The sequence below is a fragment of the Loxodonta africana genome, chromosome 13 (genome assembly GCF_030014295.1).
Source record: "Loxodonta africana isolate mLoxAfr1 chromosome 13, mLoxAfr1.hap2, whole genome shotgun sequence".
In the NCBI taxonomy this organism is placed as follows: domain Eukaryota; kingdom Metazoa; phylum Chordata; class Mammalia; order Proboscidea; family Elephantidae; genus Loxodonta; species Loxodonta africana.
The window spans coordinates 68,098,755-68,124,076 of NC_087354.1; the positions used below are offsets into that span (position 1 = coordinate 68,098,755).

The window sequence follows — 25,322 nt, forward strand, 5'->3', positions numbered from 1 at the left end:
TCATTCTACAAAGCAGGGTGCTAAGAGTTTGGCCTGTGCTCCAATAAGTCAGTGGTGGCAGCAGAAATAGCATAATCCTAGCACGGACCCAGCAAATTACACCTTCACTACACTACAATGATGCTCACTAGCATTTACTGAAGGATTACCACGTGCCAAGCACAATTCTAAGGACTTCTATATGTTAACTCATTAACTCCCTATAAGTTAGGTACTATTATAATCCTCATTCTGTAGTTGAGGGAGCCCTGGTGGTGAAGTGGTTAAGAGCTTGTCTGCTAACCAAAAGGTTGGCAGTTCGAATCCACCGGTGCTCCTTGGAAACCTTATGGGGCAGTTCTACTCCATCCTGTAGTGTCACTATGAGTCAGAAGCGACTCGACAGCAACAGGTTTGGTTTGGTGGTTAAGGAAACTGAGGCACGAGAGGTTAAGTAACTCATTCAAGGTCACAAGATTAGAAGTGGCAGGACTAGGATTTGGAGTCAGATGGCATGATTCCAGGGGCCATGTTGTTAAACTCTACGTCATACTGTGATGATGGTGGAAAGGGTAAGAGAGAAAATGGAATTTGACAGGTAAAGCCCTCTCCCTATTTTATTTTATCCAAAATTTTACACGTTTTCCTCTGCCAGTTTTTTCACCTGAAAAATCTAAAAAACAACACTTTTCATATGCTCTTTTTTGCTTGCATTTACTAAGAGTTGCTAGTAGATAGCAAATTTGCATTAGAGCAAGAAGAGAGTGAGAAGGTGGGAATAATACGTTGAGTACACAGCTTTTGAAAAAGCGAATTTTATTACTTTTCTTACAAGTGTACTTACTCTAGAGCTGCACTTATTTGCACTGTCAGCAAACATCCAGAGAAAACAGGAGAAATCAGCTTTAGCGGTTAGTTAGAACCAATGAAGAATCCATGGCGCCCATTATCTATGCTAATGGAAAGGGAAGAAAAACAAACCCGTTGCTGTCAAGTTGATTCTGACTCATAGCGACCCTACAGGTCAGAGAAGAACTGCCCCACAGAATTTCCAAGGAGTGCCTGGTGGATTTGAACTGCCAACCTTTTGACCACTATGCCACCAGGATTTCAGATGGGGATGGAAATGAGAGGTGCAAATTCCTGACAGTGCTTTCTCTGGAGATGCTACAAAGCAGTAGGTCACTCTCAGCCTGATGCCACTTGCCACTCCTACTTCCTGCATCCACTCACCCTCTTCCACAAAGTCTCTGCTGATTTGGCACTGGCCTGGCAGCAGAGGTAATTTTTTTTTTAAAGCTTGAAGTGTTATTCTATAATTTCTACTGGACAGGAATAACAAATGTTATTTATGCCAATAAGCATATGTCATCAAGCAGAACAGATGATGATATTATTAAAATTTTATATAGGAGCTTTGTGATGAGACTTAATAGATGAGTTTAAAATTAAAATCATCTTACTGACAACTCTGCCAGTTGCAACAGAATTAGTAGTTAGGAGCATGGGCTCCGGTCTTGGCTACACATTTGCTCACTGTGTCACTGTGGGCACATGGTTTAAGTCTCTGCCTTTTCATCTGTAAAATGAGAGTAATATCAAATAAAAATACTACTAATAATGGATTCTTGTACGGAACCCTGGTGGTGAAATTGCTAAGCTCTTGCTCTTATTAAGTGCTGTCGAGTTGGTTCTGACTCCTAGTGACCTATCTACAACAGAATGAAACAGTGCCCTGTCCTGTGCCATCCTCACAATCATTGTTATGCTTGAGCCCACTGTTGCAGCCACTGTGTCAATCTATCTCGTTGAGCATCTTCCTCTTTTTCGCTGACCAACTACTTTACCAAGCATGATGTCTTTCTCCAGGGACAGGTCCATCCTAATAACATGTCCACGTAGGTGAGACCAAGTCTCACCATACTTGCTTCTAAGTAGTATTCTGGCTATACTTCTTCCAAGCAGATTTGTTGTTCTTTTGGCAGTCCACGGTATACTCAATATTCTTTGCCAACACCACGATTCAAACACATCGGTTCTTCTTTGGTCTTCCTTATTCATTGTCCAGCTTTCACATACTTATGAGGTGATTGAAAATACCATGGCTTGAGTCAGAAACACCTTAGTCTTCAAAGGGACATGTTTGCTTTTCAACACTTCAAAGAGGTCTTTTGCAGCAGATTTGCCCAATGCAATATATGGTTTGATTTCTTGACTGTGGCTTCCATGGGTGTTGATTGTGGATCCAAGTGAAATGAGATCCTTGACAACTTCAGTCTTTTCTCCGTTTATCATGATGTTGCTTATTGATCCAGTTGTGAGGACTTTTGTTTTCTTTATGTTGAGGCGTAATCCATACTGAAGTCTGTAGTCTTTGATCTTCATCAGTAAGTGCTTCAAGCCCTCTTCACTTTCAGCAAGCAAGGTTGTGTCATCTGAATAATGCAGGTTGTTAATGAGTTTTCTTCCAATCCTGATGCCCTGTTCTTCTTCATATAGTCCAGCTTCTCGGATTATTTGCTCAGCATACAGATTGAAAGGTATGGTAAAAGGATACAACCCTGCACACAGCTTTCCTGTCTTTAAACCATGCAGTATCCCCTTGCTCTGTTCGAAAGACCACCTCTTGGTCTATGTACAGGTCCCTCAAGAGCACAATTAAATGTTCTGAAATTCCCATTCTTTGTAATGTTATCCATAATTTGTTATGATCCACACAGTCCAATGCCTTTGCATAGTCAATAAAACACAGTTAAACATCTTTCTGATATTCTATGCTTTCAGCCAGGATCCATCTGATATAAGCAATGATATCCCTTATTCCACATCCTCTTCAGAATATGGCTTGAATTTCTGGCAGTTCCCTGTCGATGTACTGCTGCAGCCGCTTTTCAATGATCTTCAGCAAAATTTTACTTATGTGTAATATTAATGATATTGTTTGATGATTTCCGCATTCTGTTGGATCACCTTTCTTTGGAATGGGTACAAATATGGATCTCTTCTAGTTGGTTGGCCAGGTAACTGTCTTCTAAATGTCTTGGCATAGACAAGTGAGCACTTCCAGTGCTGCATCCATTTGTTAAAACATCTCAGTTGGTATTCTGTCAATTTCTGGAGCCTTGTTTTTCACCAGTGCCTTCAGTGCAGCTTGGATTTCTTCCTTCTGTAACATCGGTTCCTGAAAATATGCTACCTCCTGAAATGGTTGAACATTGCCCAGTTCTTTTTGGTGCAGTGACTCTGTGTATTCCTTCCATCTTCTTTTGGTGCTTCCTGCATCGTTAACTATCTTCTCTGTAGAATCATTCAATATTGCAACTTGAGGCTTGAATTTTTTTTTCAGTTCTTTCAGCTCGAGAAATGACAAGCATGTTCTTCTCTTTTGGTTTTCTAACTCCAGGTCTTTGCACATTTCATTGTGGTAAATATTACAACCTATGGAACCCTATGAAGCAGTTCTACTCTGTCATGTTGGGTCACTATGAGTCAAACTGAACTCAATGGCACTTACAAACAACAACAGAATTCTTAAGAGTATCTAATGAGGTAGAACATGTGATAAAAGTAAAAAAAAAAGTTGGGGACAGTTCCACACACATAGTACATAAGCAAAAAGTACACATTAGCTGTTATTATTGTTGATGACGATGCTATCAGCCAGAAATCATTCAGTTCCAAGGGACAAAAACCACCCCAAATTGATTTAGGATGGAAGGTGGGATCTAGAGACTCAAAGGACACTGGGGATTGCTCTCTCCTTTTTCCATTTCAGTTTCTCTCTCTGTTTTAGCTGTATTTTCTCAACCCACCATTCTCCGTGGTTCTGGAAGCTTCCAGCTCCCACCAAAGAGGACTGGCTCTGACGTGGAAAACAACTAATTATCAGGTAAGCAATCTGATGAATCCAGTTTGGGTCCACCAATCATTCTGGCTTAGGGATTGGAGCCCTATGATTGACTTAGCTTATTCAGGGAAAGGTCCTAAACCATTCACTGGGACAAGAAGTGACTGTGGTGTTAATATCTACACCACAAGGTTAGAGAAAAGGTCACAACCAGAAGAATGATAGAGGTGGGAAGAGAAAATGATAGATGCTCTCTAAATTGCTATTAAATTTTTTGTGCATATCTGCTTCTCCTCCTGTGTTTTTATCTGATTTAACAGTATTGTCACACTTTGTGTTGCCCAAATAAAAACAAAACAAAACAAAAAAAACTTCACTCATCTTTGCCTCTACCCTGTCTCTAATTATTTACGTATACTCAACAAATTAAAAAAAATTTTAAAATGTCTCTCAAATCTGTCTATTACGAGCTACACCATCACTGCCTGTGTTCAGGGGCTTATCATTTCTCATCTGAACTAGAGCCCTCTAATTGGTTTTTCTCCCCCAGTCTTTCTTGCTTCAATTTTTCTTCCACACAGCAGCCAGGCCTGTCTTTCTAAAGCAAGTTCCAGTTACTGTCAGTTCAGACTCATGGTGACCCCATGTGTTTCAGAGCAGAACTGTGCTCCACAGGGTTTTCAGTGGCTGATTTTCCAGAAGTATATTGCATGGCCTTTCTTTTGAGGTGCCTCTTTTTTTTTTCTGGGTGGACTTACATCTCCACCTTTCAGTTAGCAGCTAACTGTGTTAACTGTCTGCACCACCCAGGAACTGCTAAAACAAGTGACCGCCCTACTTAAAGCCTGCTTACCCCTGAGCAAGGTTCTTGAAGATCTGACTCCACCATCCTATCTTTCCAGGCTGTCCTGCAAAGGACCTTTTCCCACTCCCCTGCTGACCTGACAGTCACACTCCATGGTGGCTGGAATGCTTATTCTGCCCTCTCAGGCCTCTCCTCATGCTGCTTGCCTCTCCTCTGAGGGGAAAGCTACCATTTAACTCAAATGTCATCCCTTTGGGAAGCCTTCACCCCAGTCTCCAAGTAAAAGGAAACTTCCCTGTGGTCTCTCTAGCTCCTGGGCCCTACTACATTGTATTGCACTCAGCAGGTTGAATTGTATGTTAAACCTGTACCCGTTGCCGTTGACTCTGACTCACCGCAACCCCATGTGTATGAGGATAGACCTGTGCTACGCAGGGTTTTCAACGGCTGGTTTTTCAGAAGTAGATCGTCAGAACTCTCTTTCCAGAAGCTTCTGGGTAGACTTGAACTTCCAACCTTTTGGTTAGCAAAGCGTGTTAATCATTGGTACTACCCAGGGACTCCCAAATTATGTGTTCTAAAAACCAAATCTGATACCATAGACTGGATTTTGACACACAGCAACCCTAGGGCACAGAGGAGAACTGCTCCATAGGGTTTCCAAGGTTGTAAATCTTTACAGAAGCAGACTGCCACGTCGTTCTCTTGCACAGTGACTGATGGGTTCAAACCATCCATCCGTCTGTTAGTAGCCTAGTGCTTAACCACTGCGCCACCAGGGCTGCTAATTATGTGTTAGACATGTCTATTTCCCCTACTAGTTCAGTATAAAGAAACTGCCTAGAACTATTATGTAACAATGTGCGCCAAACTGAAGTTAAATAAATAACAGCCCATTACCAACGTACCAAAACCAAACCCACTGGCGTCAAGTTGATTCTGACTCACAGCGACCCTACAGGACAGAGTAGAACGGCCTCATAGGGATTCCAAGGAGCAGCTGGTGGATTTTATGTGCCGACCTTTTGGTTAGCTGCCAGCTCTTAACCACTGCACTGCTAGGGCTCCATTACCAACATAGTTAGTGCTATTTTTGTTCTTACGGACTTTTGCCAAAATTACTCAAAATACCAAGGGCTACAGGGGCTGTATTTTTCTCCCTGTTTTTTCGCTTTATAGTTTATATGGTTATCTTTTCACTTTATGAGGCCATCTTTAAATGTCTTTTATTACTTCTTAATCATTTACAAATAATTTTCTTTAAGTTTTTGAGTTGAGATGAACAGTTGAAATGACTAACTACTATCATCAATCCTATCTGGAAACCCTGGTGGTGCAGTGGTTAAGTGTCATGGCTGCTAACCAAAAGGTTGGCAGTTTGAATCCACCAGGAGTTCCTTGGAAATTCTATGGGGCAGTTCTACTCTGTCCTATAGGGTAGCTATGAGTTGGAATCAACTGCATGGCAATGGCTTTATGATTGGTCCTATGCTGAAGGCTTTTACTAGGAATAGGCTATATAAAACTTACTGAAAACATTTATTAAAACCTTTACATTTTAATTAATGTAATGGAAAGAAATCACACTGCTTTTTAAATAGTTTTTTTTTTAATTTTCTTATTACCAAACCAGTATATGTTAATTGTAGAAAATTTTGGGAATACCAACCTCCCCCACAAAAAATAGAAAATTAAAGTTATTCATTATTCCAACTTCCATAGAATACCACTGAAAACAATTTGGTATTTCCAGTTTTGTCATCTATGTGTGTGTGTGTGTGTGTGTGTGTGTGATTCTATATATACATGAAATAAATCCTTATTTACAAAAAACAGGGTCATAATGTGCATTCTATTTTGTAGCCTGCTTTTTCCTTAATGCATTGATAATAGATTCACTGTCATTAAACATTTACTTATTTTATTTCTATTTTTGTTGGCAGCATTGTCTTTCATCACAGGATATTCAATAATGATTTAATCAATTTGCTATTGTTGCATATTTACTTTGTTTTGAGAATTTTCACCATTATCAATAATCCCTATAATGTTATATATAAGGGTTATAGCTAAATGTCTATACCCACCCAGTGCTGTCTATATGTATTAATAATTATTATACAAATAATATTATAGCTAATTCTTTATATACATTAATAATTATTTCCTTCAGATAAATTCCGAAATGGTTAATTCCTGAGTCAAAGGATATGCAAAATTATAAACCTTTTTAAAACAAAACTACCATTTATCAGGCGCTTACTAAGTGCCAGGCACGTTACTTCTTTATTTAGATTAATCCTCCCAGAAAAGGTATCATCCCATTTTAAGAGGTAAAGAAAAGGAAGCTGAGAGGTCATGTCATTTGTACAAGCGTAGCGGACTGTGTCAGTGCCCCTCCCATAAACTCTACAGCACCTGTGACTTCTTACTTGAGGGCCATTTGGCCTTGGGTTCATGTTCCACCTGAGCCCAGGTAAGCTGAACTTGACAGAGAATTAATGTCTCTGGAAGCAGCTCTCAACTATGACAGCTGGATATTGGTGGATAAATACCCCAGCTTCCTCGCCCCTCCACTTAGATAACAAGTGTTTCTCCACTGTTTCCTCTAGTTTTCCTGCGGGAACTGAGCTCCATTTGCCCACAGTGGTAAACGGGCTTTGTATACACACTCTGTCAACTTCCTTCCCTTGTCTGACTCCCCTGCTGGTAGGACTCCTCCCAAATAAACCACGTGCACTCAAATCCATTTCTCAAAGTCCGCCTCTGGGGAAACCCAAACCAAGATATCAAGGATGTTAGTTTAATACTGCAAAAATGTTCACCTACAATGCTTTTATAAACAGATGAAGAATGACTTGTAAACTTTGTAAAAATATCTGAAAATATGTATTTGAGTCAGAACCACGAGATACATTCAGACTGAAATAAGAATATTTTGTAATTATGCTATTTTATGTTATGGCATTTATATTGAAACTCTAGTACTTAGAATCAAGTTAACCACGCTCTTTAGAGCTGGACACACTTCTATCATCAGTGTGTGCCTACAACCTCAATTGTCTTAAATGAGATTTTTCTCCTTTATTCTCCCTAACTGCTCTTCTTCAACATCTTCTCCACAGGTTGTCATTGTAATATGTCAGGAGGATGGCAGATACACCCAGAAGTGGGCTGGTGTACCATAGGGTAATCACACACTGAATCCTCACCCTCTCAGAACATCCATACAAGCTTACATTCCTAACCCACCGTTTCTGCTGTTTCACACCCTCGCCAACATAGGATACTATTTGACTTTCTAATCCTTTGCCTCCGAGTCATGATTTTATGGAAAAGAATATTGAACTCTTCCCTTGAAATGCTTCCCCAAAGGAAGCTGTTGCACATGTAACCTATATAATCTACTCTTCATTATTCAGCAACTGAAGTCATTTTGTGGGTTGGAGCGTATCTTCATTACTCTCCTTCTCTTCATCTACCCATCCCTGGCCATCATCAGAGGGTCAACAGAGGACATCCATGGGGAAAAAAATAGAGATTTGCTTTTAACTAATCCTAGTAAGAGTCTATTTTATTAGTTACTAATGAAACTTTTACATGTTTTAGTAAGGGAGAAAGTTGAAATTTTTGGGTAAGAGCTTTTTTGCAAATATATGGATTGACTATTAGGAATATAGTATGAATGCTAGTATTTCAAACTCTGATATTTTTATTGGGAATTAATTATACTGAGTAAGCTCTAAAGGCAATCTAGCTGTTAATTGAAGATGAAGTAATTCCCTACATTACAGATACATCTGAGAATATTTTGGTTACATTTTATGATGTTGAAATAGATTTTCTTTCAGAAGTTACCCCTTTTGTGTCTTAGAGGGAAAATATGTAGCTTGTCTAAACTTAAAATGATGAAGTATGAGCTGCACACATTCCTATTTAACACAACTAATTCGATAACCATCTCTGGGCTCTTCCAGGTGTGATGCCTCTTCTTCTTTGGCGGCTACTAGATCACCGCGTGCTAACAGCTGTGCCATTGCCTCTAGGTCTGTCATACAATTAGTCTTGTGATGAACTATGCAGGTTGCTTTATTGCTCCAGAGAACATTTTCATATGCTAGGCCTTGAACTTTAAGGAGTATACATACATTATGTTCCATATGTCACTATTCTGTAGGGATGATTAGAGTCGTTAATTTTCAGATTCTCGAAATTCATCCCCTTTAGGATGAACCAAACAAAAATCGTTATCCCTCTCTTCATTTTCTCTCAAAATGAACACCAGAAATTTTTGCACTGGTTCTTAAAATATGAACAACTGACTGAAACAAAAATTTCAACAGCTTTGTAAAGAGCTATTGTAGCGATGCTTTTTTTCTTTTTTTTAATGAATAAGTAAAATAACTGTGAAGTTTTGGTTGATGTAGTATTCTAGATCCCAAGGGAAGCAAAAATTAGCTTTCACATTTAAAAAACATAAATAAGTTTGATTACTAGAAAATTAATGTATATATTAATTTAGGCTGTGAACTTTCTTTCCTGACAGAAAAGTTCTCTCCAGTTCCATGAATGTCTCTATGAATTGCAATTTTTTTTGTCATTTCCTGTTTCAGAAAAGATTTTCATTTTTTCTTGAGCTTTCTGATTTTTCTTGCATGCTTTTGTCACTTATATGACAAATACTATAATTTACATGACAAATGGTATCATGTATATACTACAATGTATATGACAAATACTGTAACGTGTTTGTCATTTAAAAAGAAAAAATACATATGGTGTTTTCCTAAGCTTTAACACTGCAAGGAAAAAATCACTAGAGAGATTTTAAAAAATTAAATGGAAAAAAAGGTTTAAAGACAGTTAATTTCCCCATTAATGAGGAAATTAAAAAAAAATTCAATTTACTAAGATTCTATTCTGCAGTCTTGGCTACAGAAATTTACATGAAATGATCACCGTAAAGCTATCTATTTTCATGTTTATAAAGGTCTCCAAATACAAAGGCAACTGTAGTAAAATTACGAGTAAAATGTTTGGTTTCTCATACTCCCCAAATTATTATAACACATTTTTTTTGTGAGCAATTTAAAACGCTGTTTTCCAAGTAACGTTAACTCCTCAAAAGAGTATTGAAGACCAGATATGTTTAAAGAGAAATATGTTTATGCTATGCCTTAAAGTATTGCTTAATAATTTTGGAAATAAATAATTTTTTTTTCATTAGGAAGTACGAGCATTTTCTTTTTACACAGTGTTTTTTTTTTTTTTTTTTTTAACCATCACCTTTTTCTGTTGCTTGTCAGATAATGGATATTTTTAACAGTTCCCTATTTAGCAAAGTGTACTGAGTGAAGTTTTTTTTTTTTTTTTTTTTTACTGAGTGAAGAGGAAGTAAGCGCTATTTGTGTTGTTCTGGTGGGTGTGTGTGGGGGGGTGGTGGTGTGGTGTTAAACAGAAAAAGGTCTGAGCGGCAACAATTGGGGAAGTGGAATTTTTAACAGCTGTTCCTTTTAGATTCCCTGAGAAGGAGATTGCCCGAGGTGGGCCATGGGACAAAAGGATAAAGCGAATGAAAACTCGGATGTAAAGCAGGAAAATGACTGCTGAGACCCCTGAGCTTACACCTGAATCGTCTCAAGCTGAGTGGTGAGACCTCTTTAGCATGCTTCAGAAGCTGGTGATGAACTACACACGACCAGGAGGCAAACTGGCTGCAAGCAGGATTGTCTGCATGTTATGTATAATGATAACCAGTGGTCTTCTGGGAGAGGGAGGCCATGATTTCATCTCTGCCAGCATCTCAGCTCCCCTCGGATACTGAGTCCATTAAACCAAGAACAGAAGGGTAAATTTTAAGTAATGATTTCTAATTGGAAAGTAAAGACAACTTCTACTTAATGGGAGGTGAATGTGAATAGCTCTGATTTTTAAATAAAGAGATGACTCAAATTCATTTTTTTTTTTATAACTGGTGTATTTTTTCCAGAAGGAGAAATCATTAATAAATTAGTAATAAAGTCTCAGGAATATCTTCCATAAAAGGTTGGGCTATCATATTTTCATTATAAAAATGTGCCAATACAAAGATAAATTTAAGCACACTATAACTTATACATAATAAATTTAGTAAATTAAAGTTAAGAAAATGCATACAAAGAAGGCACTTTGAATAGACAATAAATGTTTCCCATTGTAGTATCATTGCTATCATTATCCAGCGCTAGCTATATTATAACAAAAAACCAAATGAAACCCATTGCTGTTGAGTTGATTCTGACTCATAGCGACCCTACAGGACAGAGTAGAACTGCCCCATAGGGTTTCCAAGGAGCGACTGGTGGATTCAAACTGCCAACCATTTGGTTAGCAGCTGAGCTCTTAACCACTACGCCACCAAAGTTCCAACCGTATCATACACACACAATCATAGCATGTAGTAATAATAGTATTTTAGCTTTGAAAACTATTTATAGTTTAAAGAGTAAACATACTTTTTTTTACTTGAACTTTACAAAGACAGAGTGAAGGTGACATTGTTCTTATTTTACAAATGAAACAGATACCAAGAGGTTAACTGTAAGTTAGTAAGTGGCACAAAAAAAAAAAAAAAACAAAAACTCGTTGCTGTTGAGTTGAGTCTGACTCACAGCAACCCTACAGGACAGAGTAGAACTGCCCCATATGGTTTCCAGGGTGAGGCTAGTGGATTTGAGCTGCCAACCATTTGGTTAGCAGCCAAGCTCTTAACCCCTGCACCACCGGGGCTCTAGTACATGGCAGACAGGACTACAATCCATGTCTTCTAGCTCCAAATCTCACGTGCTCTTTCTATGCCATAATTACCTCTGACATAAAGATTGCACATCAAAACCAACTGTCATTTCAAGTATTTGACTGCTTGATGCTATATATCATTCGAACTATATTAAGTACAGTAAAAATGCACTTTATAATTTATGAGCCGAAATAAACTCCAACTTCAAACCCTTTTGATTATGTGGAATATTTCACCTACGTATAACATTTTCACCTTGCTAACTACTGGTTTGGGAATACCTTGGGTCTAGAGCTGAACCAAATAACTGTATTTTGTAGATATATGACCATCTATAGCTCTTTGGAAGAAAACTGATTATATATATGTATATATATATAGATGTATGTATGATAAGATGATGTAATATGGTTTTCTACAAGTTAGAACCTACGCTACATACTTTATGCTCATTTTCTTACTTAATTCTCATAAAGCTGTGCTGAGTTGGGAGGTATTATCCCCATTTTACAGATGAAGAAACTAAGGCTCAGAAAGGTAAGTTACTTGCCCGGTGTCACGTGAGGAGGATGTGGCAAAGCTGAGGTTTGGTAACGGTCAGCCAGATTTTAAAGCCCATCCACTTCACTAGTTCACGGTCTTCTTACTCCAGAGTTGATGGATATACTCTTTAAAAAGCATGTTGAGGGTTTGGCATCTGAAAAATGGTGGTATTTACTACCCTTACTTCACACCAACTAATAATAGCCAAATGTTTGTAGCAGATGTAAGCATCTGCATCCATTTCAGGCAACTCTAACTAAATATCATACAATATTAAACTGGATCCAAACTCTCTTCCCATAGTCAGCAAAACGGAGCCAAAAGATGACAGAGAACGGTGAAAATGCAGATAGAAAGATGTAATTGCTCTCAGAGACAAATTGATCGGACCACCTTTGTTAGTAGGTGTGGCCCATTAGAAAGATTTATCAAACCATCATATACTACAAACATACAAAACTTTCTAGAGTTAAGGCACTTTAAATAATTCATGAAGGACCTAAAGGAAAATCGAGTCTCAGATACCCTCTTTTGACCCCTCCTTTCCCTTAGCTTCTTTACTTTTCCCTCCTTCCTTGTATTATTTTTCTTTACATTTTTTTCCTTTCTTCTGACATGCAGTTTCAAGAATCTGTCACGTAACAGTGTAAGAGATGCAAAAATGATTAGTGCAAGGGTATTTGCTTCTTTTTTCTTTCCCAGCCTACTAATTCTGGCATGGCTAAGTGGTAATTCTTCCTTCCTCCCTGGGACAAGCCCACCTCAACTGAGTTTTATTATGCAGATCAGGTGTGTGTGTATATATATATATATATATATATATACAAAGAAAACCTCACTGCCGTAGAGTCGATTCAGACTCATAGCAGCCCTATAGGACAGAGTAGAACTGCCCCATAGAGTTTCCAAGGAGCGCCTGGCAGATTCAAACTGCTGACCTCTTGGTTTGCAGCCGCAACACTTAAATACTACGCCACCAGGGTTTATGTGTGTGTGTATTGTATGTATGTGTATATATATATATATATATATATATATATATATATATATATATATATATAAATTTTGGGGTGAGGATGTAAGAAGCAGAGATGGGCTTCTAAGGACTTCACACTGAAAGGAGCCAAGATTTACTGACCTGAGAGCAAAAAAGGAGGCAGAAGGAGAGAGGGAAGGGAGAGGAGTCATAAGACCACACGTGAGTTCAGTACAGGAGGAAACGGGTTAGGGAGTGACATTAAGATAGGTTTTACTTTAAACCAAAAATATCTCTGAAGTCTTCTTAAAACCAAACTATCGTTGAGGTTAACTAGTAAAGAATGTCTGCCTTGAGCATCGTGCTTTTTTAAGATCTATCTATCTGTATGGAATCAAACTGACAGAGCAACTCCAAAGATTAGGTAGGCAACTTAGGGGGCAGTGAGTTTATGTTCACGTAGTTCAAGGAACAACTTGGAAAAGGAGCATAAAAACGGCTGCACAACTAGAAGACTGTCGTCAGTGTAACTGAATTGCACATACAGAGGTGGGTGAACTGGTGGCCGTTCTGCTGTGTGTGTATTCTCAACGACAAAGTAAAATAAATTATAGCATGCATATTGGTTTCAGCGGTAGTTAAAAAAAGTGTCTTCACTCATAAAAGTGGCCAAAAGGGTTTACATATGTTAATGTAGAGTCTGCCAGGCGGCTTATTATTTAAGATCCCCGTTCAATAAGGGATTGGATGACTTTTAAGGGAGAAGGCAAAAAATCTAAATAGAAAAAGGAACTAAATAGGAACAATTGCAAAAATCACCTCCCCCAAAACTTTCTGTCAACTAAACATGACAAATTAAATCAATCATTCTTTGTTGGAAATGACTTCTGATATATTATGGCTTTATCTTTGCTTATATCTATTGAAACCCTAAGAATATATCATTTTACAGATATGAAATGTGTTCTCCATTGTTAATGGATTTTTATCAACAAACCATGAGTTGCTAGAATATCAGTAAAACTATTTTTTTTTTCTGATACCTTTATTTATTTGCATTTTTCTATGGGATGCTACTGATGGGGCTAGAGATTTAGGTGAACCATGTATACAAACTAACACCAATGTTAGAATAATTCTAAACTATTAAAAAATTTTTTTTCTTATTATAAAAATGCTAGCATGTATGCAAACATAGATAAGCTACTTATTTGCATATGGGATAACTAAATAATAGTGCGTGTGATGAATTCTGTCCTATAAAGGCAACTGAAGCATTGATCGGATTAATTTTGCTTTCCTAGTCTAATTCCTAATAGGATATATTATTGCTAAATAATAGGAAGCAAATAGTTCACTGAATATTCTGAATACAGTTGGTGTCCCTAAAATTATAAAGTGGGATGGAGTATTTAGGGAGGAAGAAAATTCATGCATAAAACAAAGTGCTAAGGAAGGCCTTTCCTTTTTCTTTAAATAACTTCATGGCTGGAGTACTGGATTGTGGAAGCTGGCACAATTTACCAGAGCCTTAAATGTGATTTTCAAATCTTAGAACCTCATAAGACACATTTACCTTCTAAAATTTGGAATTGACTCTGCATGGGATATTTACAGGTCTAAATTGATGGCCAGAGGAAATTACCGTTTCTTTTTCTCAGCACCTGCATACGCAGGTAGCTTCCTGCTCTTTAAATGTCAGGGTCTCCGCGACCTCGGGCACAGGTTTATTAGTGTAACTGTCCTTTCTTCAACCCTGCCCTTCCCTCACTAGGGACATTTCAGCCCTAAATAAACCCATTATTTGTTTTTAGTTCAGCTCTATTCTGTTATTTAGTAAATAACTCCCTGCCAGTAAGGACAAGGTCGCCAAACTTTTATTCATATGCTTGTCAGTGTATTCTTCTATTCTATGTGTTAATAATTTATTAGTACTGTAAATGCATTAAAGCCTTTAAGTTAAGGTCCATTAGCAAAATTTTTGAATTCCTTCTGTTTCTGATCATAGAAACTATTAACTAGAAATATGTGCTTGTGACAGATTTATCTAAGCTGAGTATCTTTAAAAAAAAAGGAAAAATCTTTAAACCATGAACAAGGTTGGAAGGGCCAAACTTGTGAGCAGAGGTTGAATCCAGAGGGAGATCCTGAAAATGTGAATATATTCCAAATTATAAAATTAAAATACAAGTGGGGGAGTAAAACAGTGTATAGAATTAATGACAAGAATTAAAGTTAGATGGGATATGAAAAAGGAAGAAAAATATTAAATTGAACCACACGCCTTCTTGCCCTGGCTCTGACATGGCAAAGCTTTTGATTTCTGTGTGTTCTTAACCCTCTTCACAGCCACACTGTCACAGATGGAAGAGGAAGGCAAAAGAAAAAAAAAATTTTTACATATTCAATTTTTTACTTTGTGATTAGCCTAATCAATCAATCAGAGAATCTGTCCTACTTACTAATCAATTGTATAATCTTTTTTTTACAATATATTTGCTGTGTGAGGAGCAACCAATCCTGTTAACAGATTTCTAGTAGGTAGCTTGTAGGCTGGAAGCACTGTGGCCAGATGAAGAGAGAGTACAGATAGAAAGACATGCTGCAATTTGCAAATAGGTAACGGATCACTTATATAACATGATTATCTTCGCCAGGTCCGGAAACAAAAAAGGGAAAGGGGATTCAAATGAAAGGCTGAAGAATGACCTTTTATCTCTGAGAGGAAAAAAGGAACAGTGGTTAAAATAAGATACTTGGGAGAATGAAAAAAGTATTGTCTTCAAATCTGAAATAATTCAGTGCAACAGCAAACCCAGATTGCCCTCTAAAATCAGCCTGAGCTGGAAGACCTCTATCCCCTACATTATATAAAACTGCCCAGTGTCCATCCTCCACCCCAGCAACACCCCAGCCCCAGCTTCTCATTTCTTGGTGATTCATTAGTACCTGTCCCCCAGCTCCTGTTTCACAGATGAATCTGATGCCTTCTGTACTTGGCTTTCGGCATCTTCTATCCAGACCTGACAATGATCCTTCATTTGCCCTGCAAGGCTGCCCCATGGGTCTGGCTCAAATCTGATGCTTGGCTGCTGCTTCTCTGGTGTTGCACCTGCAAGTCCTCAGTTCTGGGTAAGCTCTGCTCCAAGAAGGCAGCAATATTCTGCCACTGGCAAGAGCTGAGCTCTGAGGACTGCCCTGGTTCTTCTCAACTGCAAAGGCTACTCTTGATGAGTAGCAGTGAGCCTGAGGGCTGGAACATGGCCTCGCCCTCCTTTCCAAAGCCTACACCCTGACTGGAGAAATAAATGATAAGAATTAACTAACCCTACTCCTTAAAAAGGAACCCTGGTGGTGCAGTGGTTAAGAGCTATGGCTGTTAACCAAAAGGTCGGCAGTTCAAATCCACCAGCCACTCCTTGGAAACCAGGATGATCTCATCTCAAAATCTCCAACTTAATTACATCTACAAAGACCCCTTTTCCAAATAAGGCCACATTCACAGGTTCTGGGGATTAGGAAGAAAGCATATCTTTTGGGGGATTCAACCACTATAATTGAAACACTATACCCTATATATCAGGCATTGTTATCAGTCCCACTTGTTAGATGGGGCAATTGAGGTTTAGAGAGTTTAAGGGACTTTCCCACAGTCACACAGTTAATAGGTTGTAGATATGAGACTTACACCTGATGGATGGCTTCCTTACTTCTAGAAAACCAATTTCAGTAATTTCCTGAAAGCTGCCAAATATTGCTTCTTCAATCTATTCATTAGTAGAGTTATACTATACTACTAGACTTATCTTCCAAAATTACAGGTCAGATTCAGTGCCTGGCATGACACCTGTCATATAAAGGGTGCTCAATAAATAGCTGTGAATAAATTGATGAGATCATGTCACTAGTCTCATCAAAGACCATCAAAAATTCTCCCACTAACTAAAAAATGAGCTTCATACTCCCCCCAAGAGCATTCAAGACCCTCTGACCCTCTATAAGACAATCAAAAAAAAAAAAAAATCTTGGAATGAGGATGACCTTTCTAAGCATGACCAGAAGTCATGCAAGAGAAGACTGAAAAATCTGCCCACACACATATTTAAAAGTTCAGCATGAAAAAAAATTCATAAACAAGGTTAAAAAACAAGGGCCTAAAGTATTATGCCTATATTCCTTAGAGACACAAAAACTTCTTGGGGAAGCAGAAAGGTTTATTCATTGTTGTGGGCATGTAAACTGATGAAACTTCTTTGAAGGGAAATTTGGAAATAAAAATAAAAACGTAAACCCACCTTCCCTCTGACTCAGCGTTTCTACCTCCAGGAATTTATTCTATAGATAATCTCTCATGTTTCTGCAAAGATATTCACGGCTACATCCTTTGCAATGAAAAATGTTGGGAAGAACCTACACACCCGCCAATAGGGGAAGGTTAAATCATTTGTGGCACAGCCATATGCTGCGATACCATCCAGCCCTTTCGAAATCAGGCAAATCTACGTACATTAATGTGGAAGAAATTCCACGAAACAGAGTTAGGAAAAACGCAAGGTACTGAACAGTGTGTATAAAATGCTACTATTCTGTAAGGAACAAAAAGGACACATATTTATATGCACATATATGCTATGTATGTGTAGGTAATTTTATGACGATAAACCAGAAACTTCTAACTGTGAGCCTGGGAACGGGGGCAAGGAAGATATATATTTTTATCATAAAGCCTTTTGTATTGTTGGCTTTATTTTTGCCAAATGCTTGCAACCAACCTCTGCACTCAGAGAACCCCCAGTTCATCCCGCTTTGAATTACAGTTAATTGTTGACAAGTCAGTCGCACCCATTACATTAGCTCCTCGATGCACGAGCTCTGTGTTCCCCAAAGTACCTGGAAAGGAACTTCACTGAATGAATATCATTCACTAAAATACATAAAGGCTGCAGGGTCATCTAAGAACATCGAAGTTTCCTAGGATGGCCATTTTCAAGGGTGCGTGAGAAAAAATATCTAGCCCAAGTACAGGAATCCTGTTTAGCATGTGTATTTAAAAAAAAAAACAAAACAAATAACAGATCCTCAAAGCTGAATATCAGCCAGTGCTGTATATCAAGTAGGATTATTATAAGGGATGGATGTGAAATGAAATAGAATGATACATTTTTTTAACCCATTGCCATCAAGTCAAGTCTGACTCATGGTGAGCCCCTGTATTACAGAGTGGAACTACTTCAAAGGGTTTTCTTGGCTGTAATCTTCATGGAAGAAAACTCTCAGGGCTTTCTTCCATGGTGCCACTGGGCTGGGTTTGAATTGCCAATCTTTAGGGTATTAGTTAAACCCAAACTGTTCCCTTTAACCCCCCCTTTTTTATGGTAAATATATATATATAACAACACATTTTCCATTCCAAAAAATTCTACATGTACAATTGAGTGACATTAATTACTTTCAACAAGTTGTGCAACCATTACCACTCTTTGTTTCCAAATTTTTCCGTCACCCTTAACAGAGTTTAAGTGTCCCCTATTCAATGAGACTCGCTTTCCCACTCCCTGTCTGCACCTGGTAACCACTAATACCCTTGGTCTCTCTGCACTTGCCTATTCTAGATAGATCACGGAAGTGGGATATAACACATAACTTATTGCACCCAGCATAATATCTCCAAGGTTCATCCAGTGCCTAGCGTAAATCAGGACTTCATTTCTCTTTACGGCTGAGTATTGTATGTATATACCTCATTTTGTTTATCTAGTCACCTTTTGACTATCGTGAATAGTGCTGCAATGAACACTGGTGTACAGGAAGACAGATTTTCAATACATGAACGTAAGAGAAGAATGAAAGAAAAAGGATACATATTATAATATTTACAATATTATAAAATGATAATGTTATAAAAAAGATGGGTCTTTACAGGTTTTTTTTTTTTTGTCTTTTCCTTTCCTGTTTGTGTTTTAGGTAAAGAAATAATCCCTGGTCACAAAATAGGCAGATACTGGTGCGATCATGAAGCAGGATATTTTTCGGATTGGCACTATCGGTTCCTGCCTGCCTGCTGTCTTTCCCACGCCATCACACACTGAAGAGCCATATCAACGTAGTGTACTCTGTTGTTTAACAACCACGTTAGGAAGGTGGGGAAATCGTTTTTGTCTAAGCAAATTTTCCTAAGTCACATTCTAAAATTACTGTAATTTTTTTTTACACTATTTACTTTTTAAAAAATCATTGCTATTTTATTTTATGGTACTTTACGTGAAAATTTACAGAGCAAATTAGTTCCTCATTAAAAATTTATACACGAAATTGTTTGGTGATGTTGGTTGCAATCCCCACAATGTGTCAGTACTCTCCGCCTTTCCTTTTCCATCCCAGTTCCCCATGTCCATTTGTCCAGCTTTCCTGTCCCTTCCTGCCTTCTCGTCTTTGCTTTTGGGCAGGTGTTGCCCATTTGGTCTCATATACTTGATTGAACTAAGAAGCACATTCCTCATGTGTGTTATTGTTTGTTTTATAGGCCTGTCTAATCTTTGGCTGAATGGTGGACTTCAGGAGTGGCTTCAGTTCTGAGTTAGCAGGGTGTCCGGGGGCCACGGTCTTGGGGGGTTCCACCAATCTCTCTCAGACCAGCAAGTCTGGTCTTTTTTTGTGAATTTGAATTCTGTTCTACATTTTTCTCCTCTCTGTGCAGGACCCTCTACTGTGATCCCTGTCAGAGCGGGCAGTGGTGGTAATCAGGTATCATCTAGTTCGTCTGACCTCAGGCTGGTTACACTATTTACTTTTTGTTGTCATTTGAACTTATGCCCTCTTATCCTTGATGATATGGGAGGGTGGAGGGTCACATTACTCCATATATTTAATTTTCATGTATCTTAAAGCACTTCATAATAATTGACTATAAACAATAAAGCCTATTTTTTAATGCTTCTAGCATCTTACTCTTTTGCTTTGTCTCTGTAAGCAGGTATGCTGACATGAGACCCACTCCATTTCTGCTGGCCTTAATAAAATAAAATAAAAACTAAAAATGTCAATAATTAAAAGTTTACTTCAACTTACTGTTAATGCTGTTTCATGCTCTCCAGCAGCCAAGTATGCTAAGCCCAAGTAATAGGAAGCTTCCCCTTGCATCTTTTTGTCACTTCCTAACGGGAAGAGGTAGAGAAATTACTATAGCGTTAAGGAAATTGGTTTAGCCCAACAAAAGTAATCCTTACTTTTTAAGATAGTAGAGTCTTATTATAAAACACTGAACAGATTTAGCAACAATCCCTGAAACCTAATTGTACTGGTAAAAAGACTGATGAAAATAAAATGTACCTGGATCACAGATGTTAGAGTAAGATATTTTAACAATATAAGGTGTTTCTCTCTACATACCCAGTCCAGTATTATCATTATTGGCATTCATATATAATTTCTATACATACTTGTCCATCATACTAAGACCTACAGTGATCCAGCATGGCTGCTTCTACATACATGAGACACCTGGTAAAGGGTATCAACCCTATTAGGGTGTATATACAAACACGCATACTCACATACACATGGACTGAAATTCAGTTTAATCTCTAATGGGGCAGAAAATTAGCAAACTAAGGAATTAATGTTTTGATTACATTGGATTTAAAAGCTATTGGTTTAAGTTTAGCTGAGGATAACTGATAGAGTTTGGCTTCTTGTAATGAAATTCCATGCCTATTTTGAAGTTCAAATACACTTTTCTTTTTTAATGACTGGTAAGGCTTCTCATCATTTTTTGTAAAGAACTTAGCCTGTCTAACTCTTCTGAAATGTGTTTTATTCTAGGAATTATCCAATTCCCTTTTTCAAAAGCAAAATGTGCAAAGGCATAACATGCAGGTGAACAAGACATATATCTTGCCATTTTATAAATACACAATTTATTTACAAGAGCTGTGAAAGGTTCTCAGTTTAAAGAAGAATACTATCCCTTTTCTCTTTTTGGACGTCCTTGACTTCCAGTGTCGCCTAACACCTGGGCAAGGCATGTGCTGGCAGATCCACCCTTGTTTTTGGTCTTTGGAAAGTAAGTGTCTATCCTTAGATTTCTGAACCCTGCATTCCAACAGTGATGGATTTCAGCAGGAGCTAGCAATTCTCCAAGCTGCACTACCTCTCACCACTCACTGAATTACGCCTTGTGGAGCAGTGGCTCCACCGGAAGACAGCAAGACACAGAATGGCAAATGCCAGCAACAGCAATTTTTTTCTCCTCTAGCTATTTCACCAATTGCAGAGAATTATACCCTCAGGGTCTCACTTCAGCAGAGTTGATGGCGCCAGTGATCCAGTCTGGGGAATGCTAACTTTTCCAATTCAACTGGGCCCTAACTTTTTCTCTGATACAGGTGTGTGTGTGCTGGGGTTAGGGATGAGGCTAGGGAAGGCAAAGATACGGTAGAGGAAAGGGGTTTTGAAGGGAAGTTACCTCTCGCATAATGAGGAGTTGATTAGATGCAATTTGTGCTTGCTGAGTTCCACTGGCAACTCTTCAGGCTGATACAGTACTCTCAGCTCAGAAAAGAGGAAGAGAGAAAGAAAAATCTACCCCTGCTGGTAGGAAGAAAGATTGAGGTAGAAAGATTTTGGGTTCACTATGAGTTGAAATCAACTTGAAGGCACCCAACAACAACAAAAGGATGGCTATAATAAAAAAGACAGACAAGAACAAGTGTCAGCAAGGAAATGACTAAATGGAAGCCCTCATACATTGCTGGTGGGAATATAAAATGGTGCAGTCACTTCAGAAAACTGTTTGGCAGTTTCTCAATTAGTTTACAAAGAGTTACCATATAACCTGGCAATTCCACTCCTAGATTCATACCCAAAAGAAATGAAAGCATACGTGCACACAAAAAATCTGTACACAAATATTTATAGTAGCATTATTTATAATAGCCAAAAGGTGGAAACAACTAAAGTGTCCATCAGTAGATGAATGGATAAACAAAATGTGGTATTAGCAAACAATGGAGTACTGTTCGGTCATGAAAAGAAAGGAAGTACTGATACATTCTACAACACGGATGCACCTTGAAAACATGCTGAGTGAAAGAAGCCAGTCTCAAAAGATCACATATACAATTCCATTTAAATGAAATGTCCAGAATAGACAAATCCATACAGACAGAAAGTGGAGTAGTAGTTGCCAAGGCTGGGAAGAGGGGCAATGGAGAGCAGCTGCTAATGGGGGTGATCAAAACGTTCTGCAATTCACGTTGGTGTTTGAACAACTTTGTGAAAATACTAAAAATCACTGAGGTGTACACTTAAAAAAGATGAGAATAGAATCATGAGGCTGTGCATGGTTGGTGCTATACGTGTGCATCACGAAGATGTCCAGCAAAGAAGCAGGCCTATAGTGGGCGCGAAAACCAAGAAAACCAAACCTGTTGCCGTCGAGTCAATTCTGACTCATAATGGCCCTATAGGAGAGAGTAGAACTGTCCCATAGAGTTTCCAAGGAGCACCTGGCGGATTCAAAGTGCCGACCCTTTGGTTAGCAGCCGTAGCACTTAACCACTATGCCACCAGGGTTTCCCACAGTGGGCATGAAAAAAAAAATAGCCGTTAAATACTATGTAAACCACTGTGGCAGCCTGAAGCCTTATCCAGCGAATCATCAGCTTCCTGCTTTGGGCTCTCTGACCAAAGAAAGAGAAAACAGGAAGAAGGATTGTCTTGTTTCCCATAGCATTTCAGCTGCTGTCAGAGCTCTGGAAAAACTGTGCCATCCTTTAACCTGTTTACTGTCTTACACGGAAAATGTGGGACCAGGTATTTATCAGTTTTTAAGCTTTTAGAAAAAATTCTTACAGCATCAGAAGTTAAGTTTTCCCCTGTACCCCTTGTCTGTCCTTTGGAAAGTGAGAGATGTTTGCAGAAAGGAGGCTGCCTGGCAGGCTCCGGGCTGTTGGAGAAGACCCAAGCTCTTTGTGAACTACCTTACAATTTAGCAAATGTGAGCCTAAAATGAAAGGCCTTTTCCTAATTGATATCTTACGTTACATTAAAATTCCATGTAACTTAAGTTAGTTGCTGAAATCCACCTAGGAGCTAACTATTTATGTCAGTGTTTACCCCTGTTGGGGAGATACTAGATCACCATTCATCAAAAGCAGTTCATTTAACAGGATACATCTTGCAATACGGGTGATTTCCTATGGGTAGTCCAACTGATATTATTAAAGAAGTAACAGAAAGAATAAGATATTTATGTTTACTCTTTTAGTACATTAAAATCATAGCAGTAAATTAAAACAAGTTCAGCTTACTCCAAGTAAGCCATCTATTACAGATTAAGCCAATCTTTAAGTATATTAAGTATATAAAGATTCTATCTTTTTCTTTTTCCTGAAAAGGCTACTCTATTAATAAACTGCTATCTGATAATAAAATATCCTTGCACTTCACAGATGAAAAGCTTATAAAAATGCTCCAAATTTTTTCTTCATATTTTATACATATACAAATGATATAAAATATTAAGGACATGATCACCTCTCACAAAGGCGCTTTTGCTGCGGTTAATGTGCATATGAACCGCCTGGGGAATCAGCTTAAAACGCTGATTCTGATTCAGTAGGTCTGGGGTGGGGCCTGAGATCCTGCTTTTCTTACAAGCTTCCTGGTGATGTGCCATTACTAGCCCAAAGGTCACACTTTGAGAGGCAAGGGTCTTAGAGTGCTATTTTCCTGTTAAGGAGCTTTGGCGGTGAAGTGGTTAAGCGCTTGGCTGCTAACTGAAAGGTCTGTGCTTTGAACCCACCAGTCGCTTCTCAGGAGAAAGACTGAGCCTGTCCGCTTCCATAAAGATTATAAAGATGACAGCCTAGGAAACCCTATGGGGCAGTTCTACTCTGTCCTAGAGGGTCACTATGAGTCAGAATCAACTCGATGGGAATGGGCATTTGGTTTTTATTTTCCTGTTACTCCTAATTAAATATTTATTATGACTTCCCTGTTGTGTTGCTGTGTGCTGTCCAGTAAATTCTGACTCAGAGTGACCCTGTAGGACAGAGTAGAACTGCCCTTTATGGTTTCCTAGGCTGAAATCATTATGGAAGAAGATGGTTGGGTCTTTTCTCCCAAGGAGCCACTGGTGGGTTCGAACTGCCAACCTTTCAGTTAACAGCTGAGCACTTAACCATTGTGCAACCAGGGCTTCTTATGATTTTCCTGTTATCTGACAATAGGGACTTTACAAAAAATGGAAGGTCTCTCAGATTTAAGAAAGAAACAACCTAAAAAAAAGTATCACCAACCCCCTTCCCTTAACTTTCGTAAATGACCTTAAACTTCTCATTATGGGTTCGTTGTTTTGTATCACTACGCCGAGATGACTGCAATTTTGGAGACAAAGCTTTCAAGAATCTAATGGATTTCGTGTTGTCAGCATTAAGAAACCTCTGTTTTACAGTGAAATTTGAAAGTATATTGATGGCATTTGTCTTTGCATTTCATAGGAAATAATCACCCAAACACTTGACAATCTTTACTTCACTCCAGGGAGAACCAGTGTCTGCCCATTAAAGAAAGCAATGAGAGAGTGTTCTTTTCCACCTACCTTCTTTGGCTATTTCAGAAGCTTTTATTAGAATTTTGATGGCCTGTTTGTATTCTTTATTTTCCAGCATTTTGTCTGAGAGTAATCTGTAAGTCCTCAGGAGACTCTCACAGGCCAACAAGTTGAGAAAGCGGCCTGTCTCATCCTTCCATATCCGCCCTTGCGTCAGTTGATGGAATGCTTCATAATGTTCGGCAGCTTCAGGAAGCTGACCTGAAGAATAAAAGCCATTCGTAAATATAAACCACAAGCCAGAACATATTTTCAAAAAGTTTGTGTACATCATATGCTTTACTATTAAACGGGGAAACACCGTGGAATTCATTCAGGGATTATTAGGCTGAAGAGGGTTTAAACTGGGAAAGAAGCTATCTCTAACTGACCTCAGATGCAGCATTAATTTTGGATGGACACCTGCTAGAGAGATGATTGACAAGGATTATACACGTTTAGTCCCTGGGTTGCGCAAACAGTTAAGCTCTTGACTACTAGCCAAAAGGTCAGTGGTTCGAACCCACCCAGAGGCGCCTTGAAAGACAAGCCTGGCAATCTGCTTCTGAAAGGTAGCAACCTTGAAAGCTCTATGGAGTAGTTCTACTCTGCACAAATGCGGTTACCATGAGGTGGAGTCAACTCAACAGCAACCGACAACAAAAACAACTATATGCTTAGAAACAATATGAAAAGTCCAGTAATAATTATTAATAACGATCATATTAATTAATGTTTACTTAACATTGTACATGGCAGGCACTGTGCCATGTGCTTTACATGCATTTCTCATTTAATCTT

General features: G+C 38.5%; 1 protein-coding gene across 1 annotated transcript in view; it reads right to left on the reverse strand.

The window, feature by feature from the left end:
* Nucleotides 1-25,322, reverse strand: part of TTC29 (tetratricopeptide repeat domain 29) — a 181,536-nt gene that overhangs the window by 49,646 nt on the left and 106,568 nt on the right. Inside the window, exons 5-6 of the mRNA XM_003417526.3 lie at nucleotides 24,531-24,743; nucleotides 19,997-20,082 (exon numbers count right to left, since the gene is read on the reverse strand). Coding sequence (XP_003417574.1) covers nucleotides 19,997-20,082; nucleotides 24,531-24,743 — 299 coding nt within the window. The remainder of the gene's footprint in view (nucleotides 1-19,996; nucleotides 20,083-24,530; nucleotides 24,744-25,322) is intronic.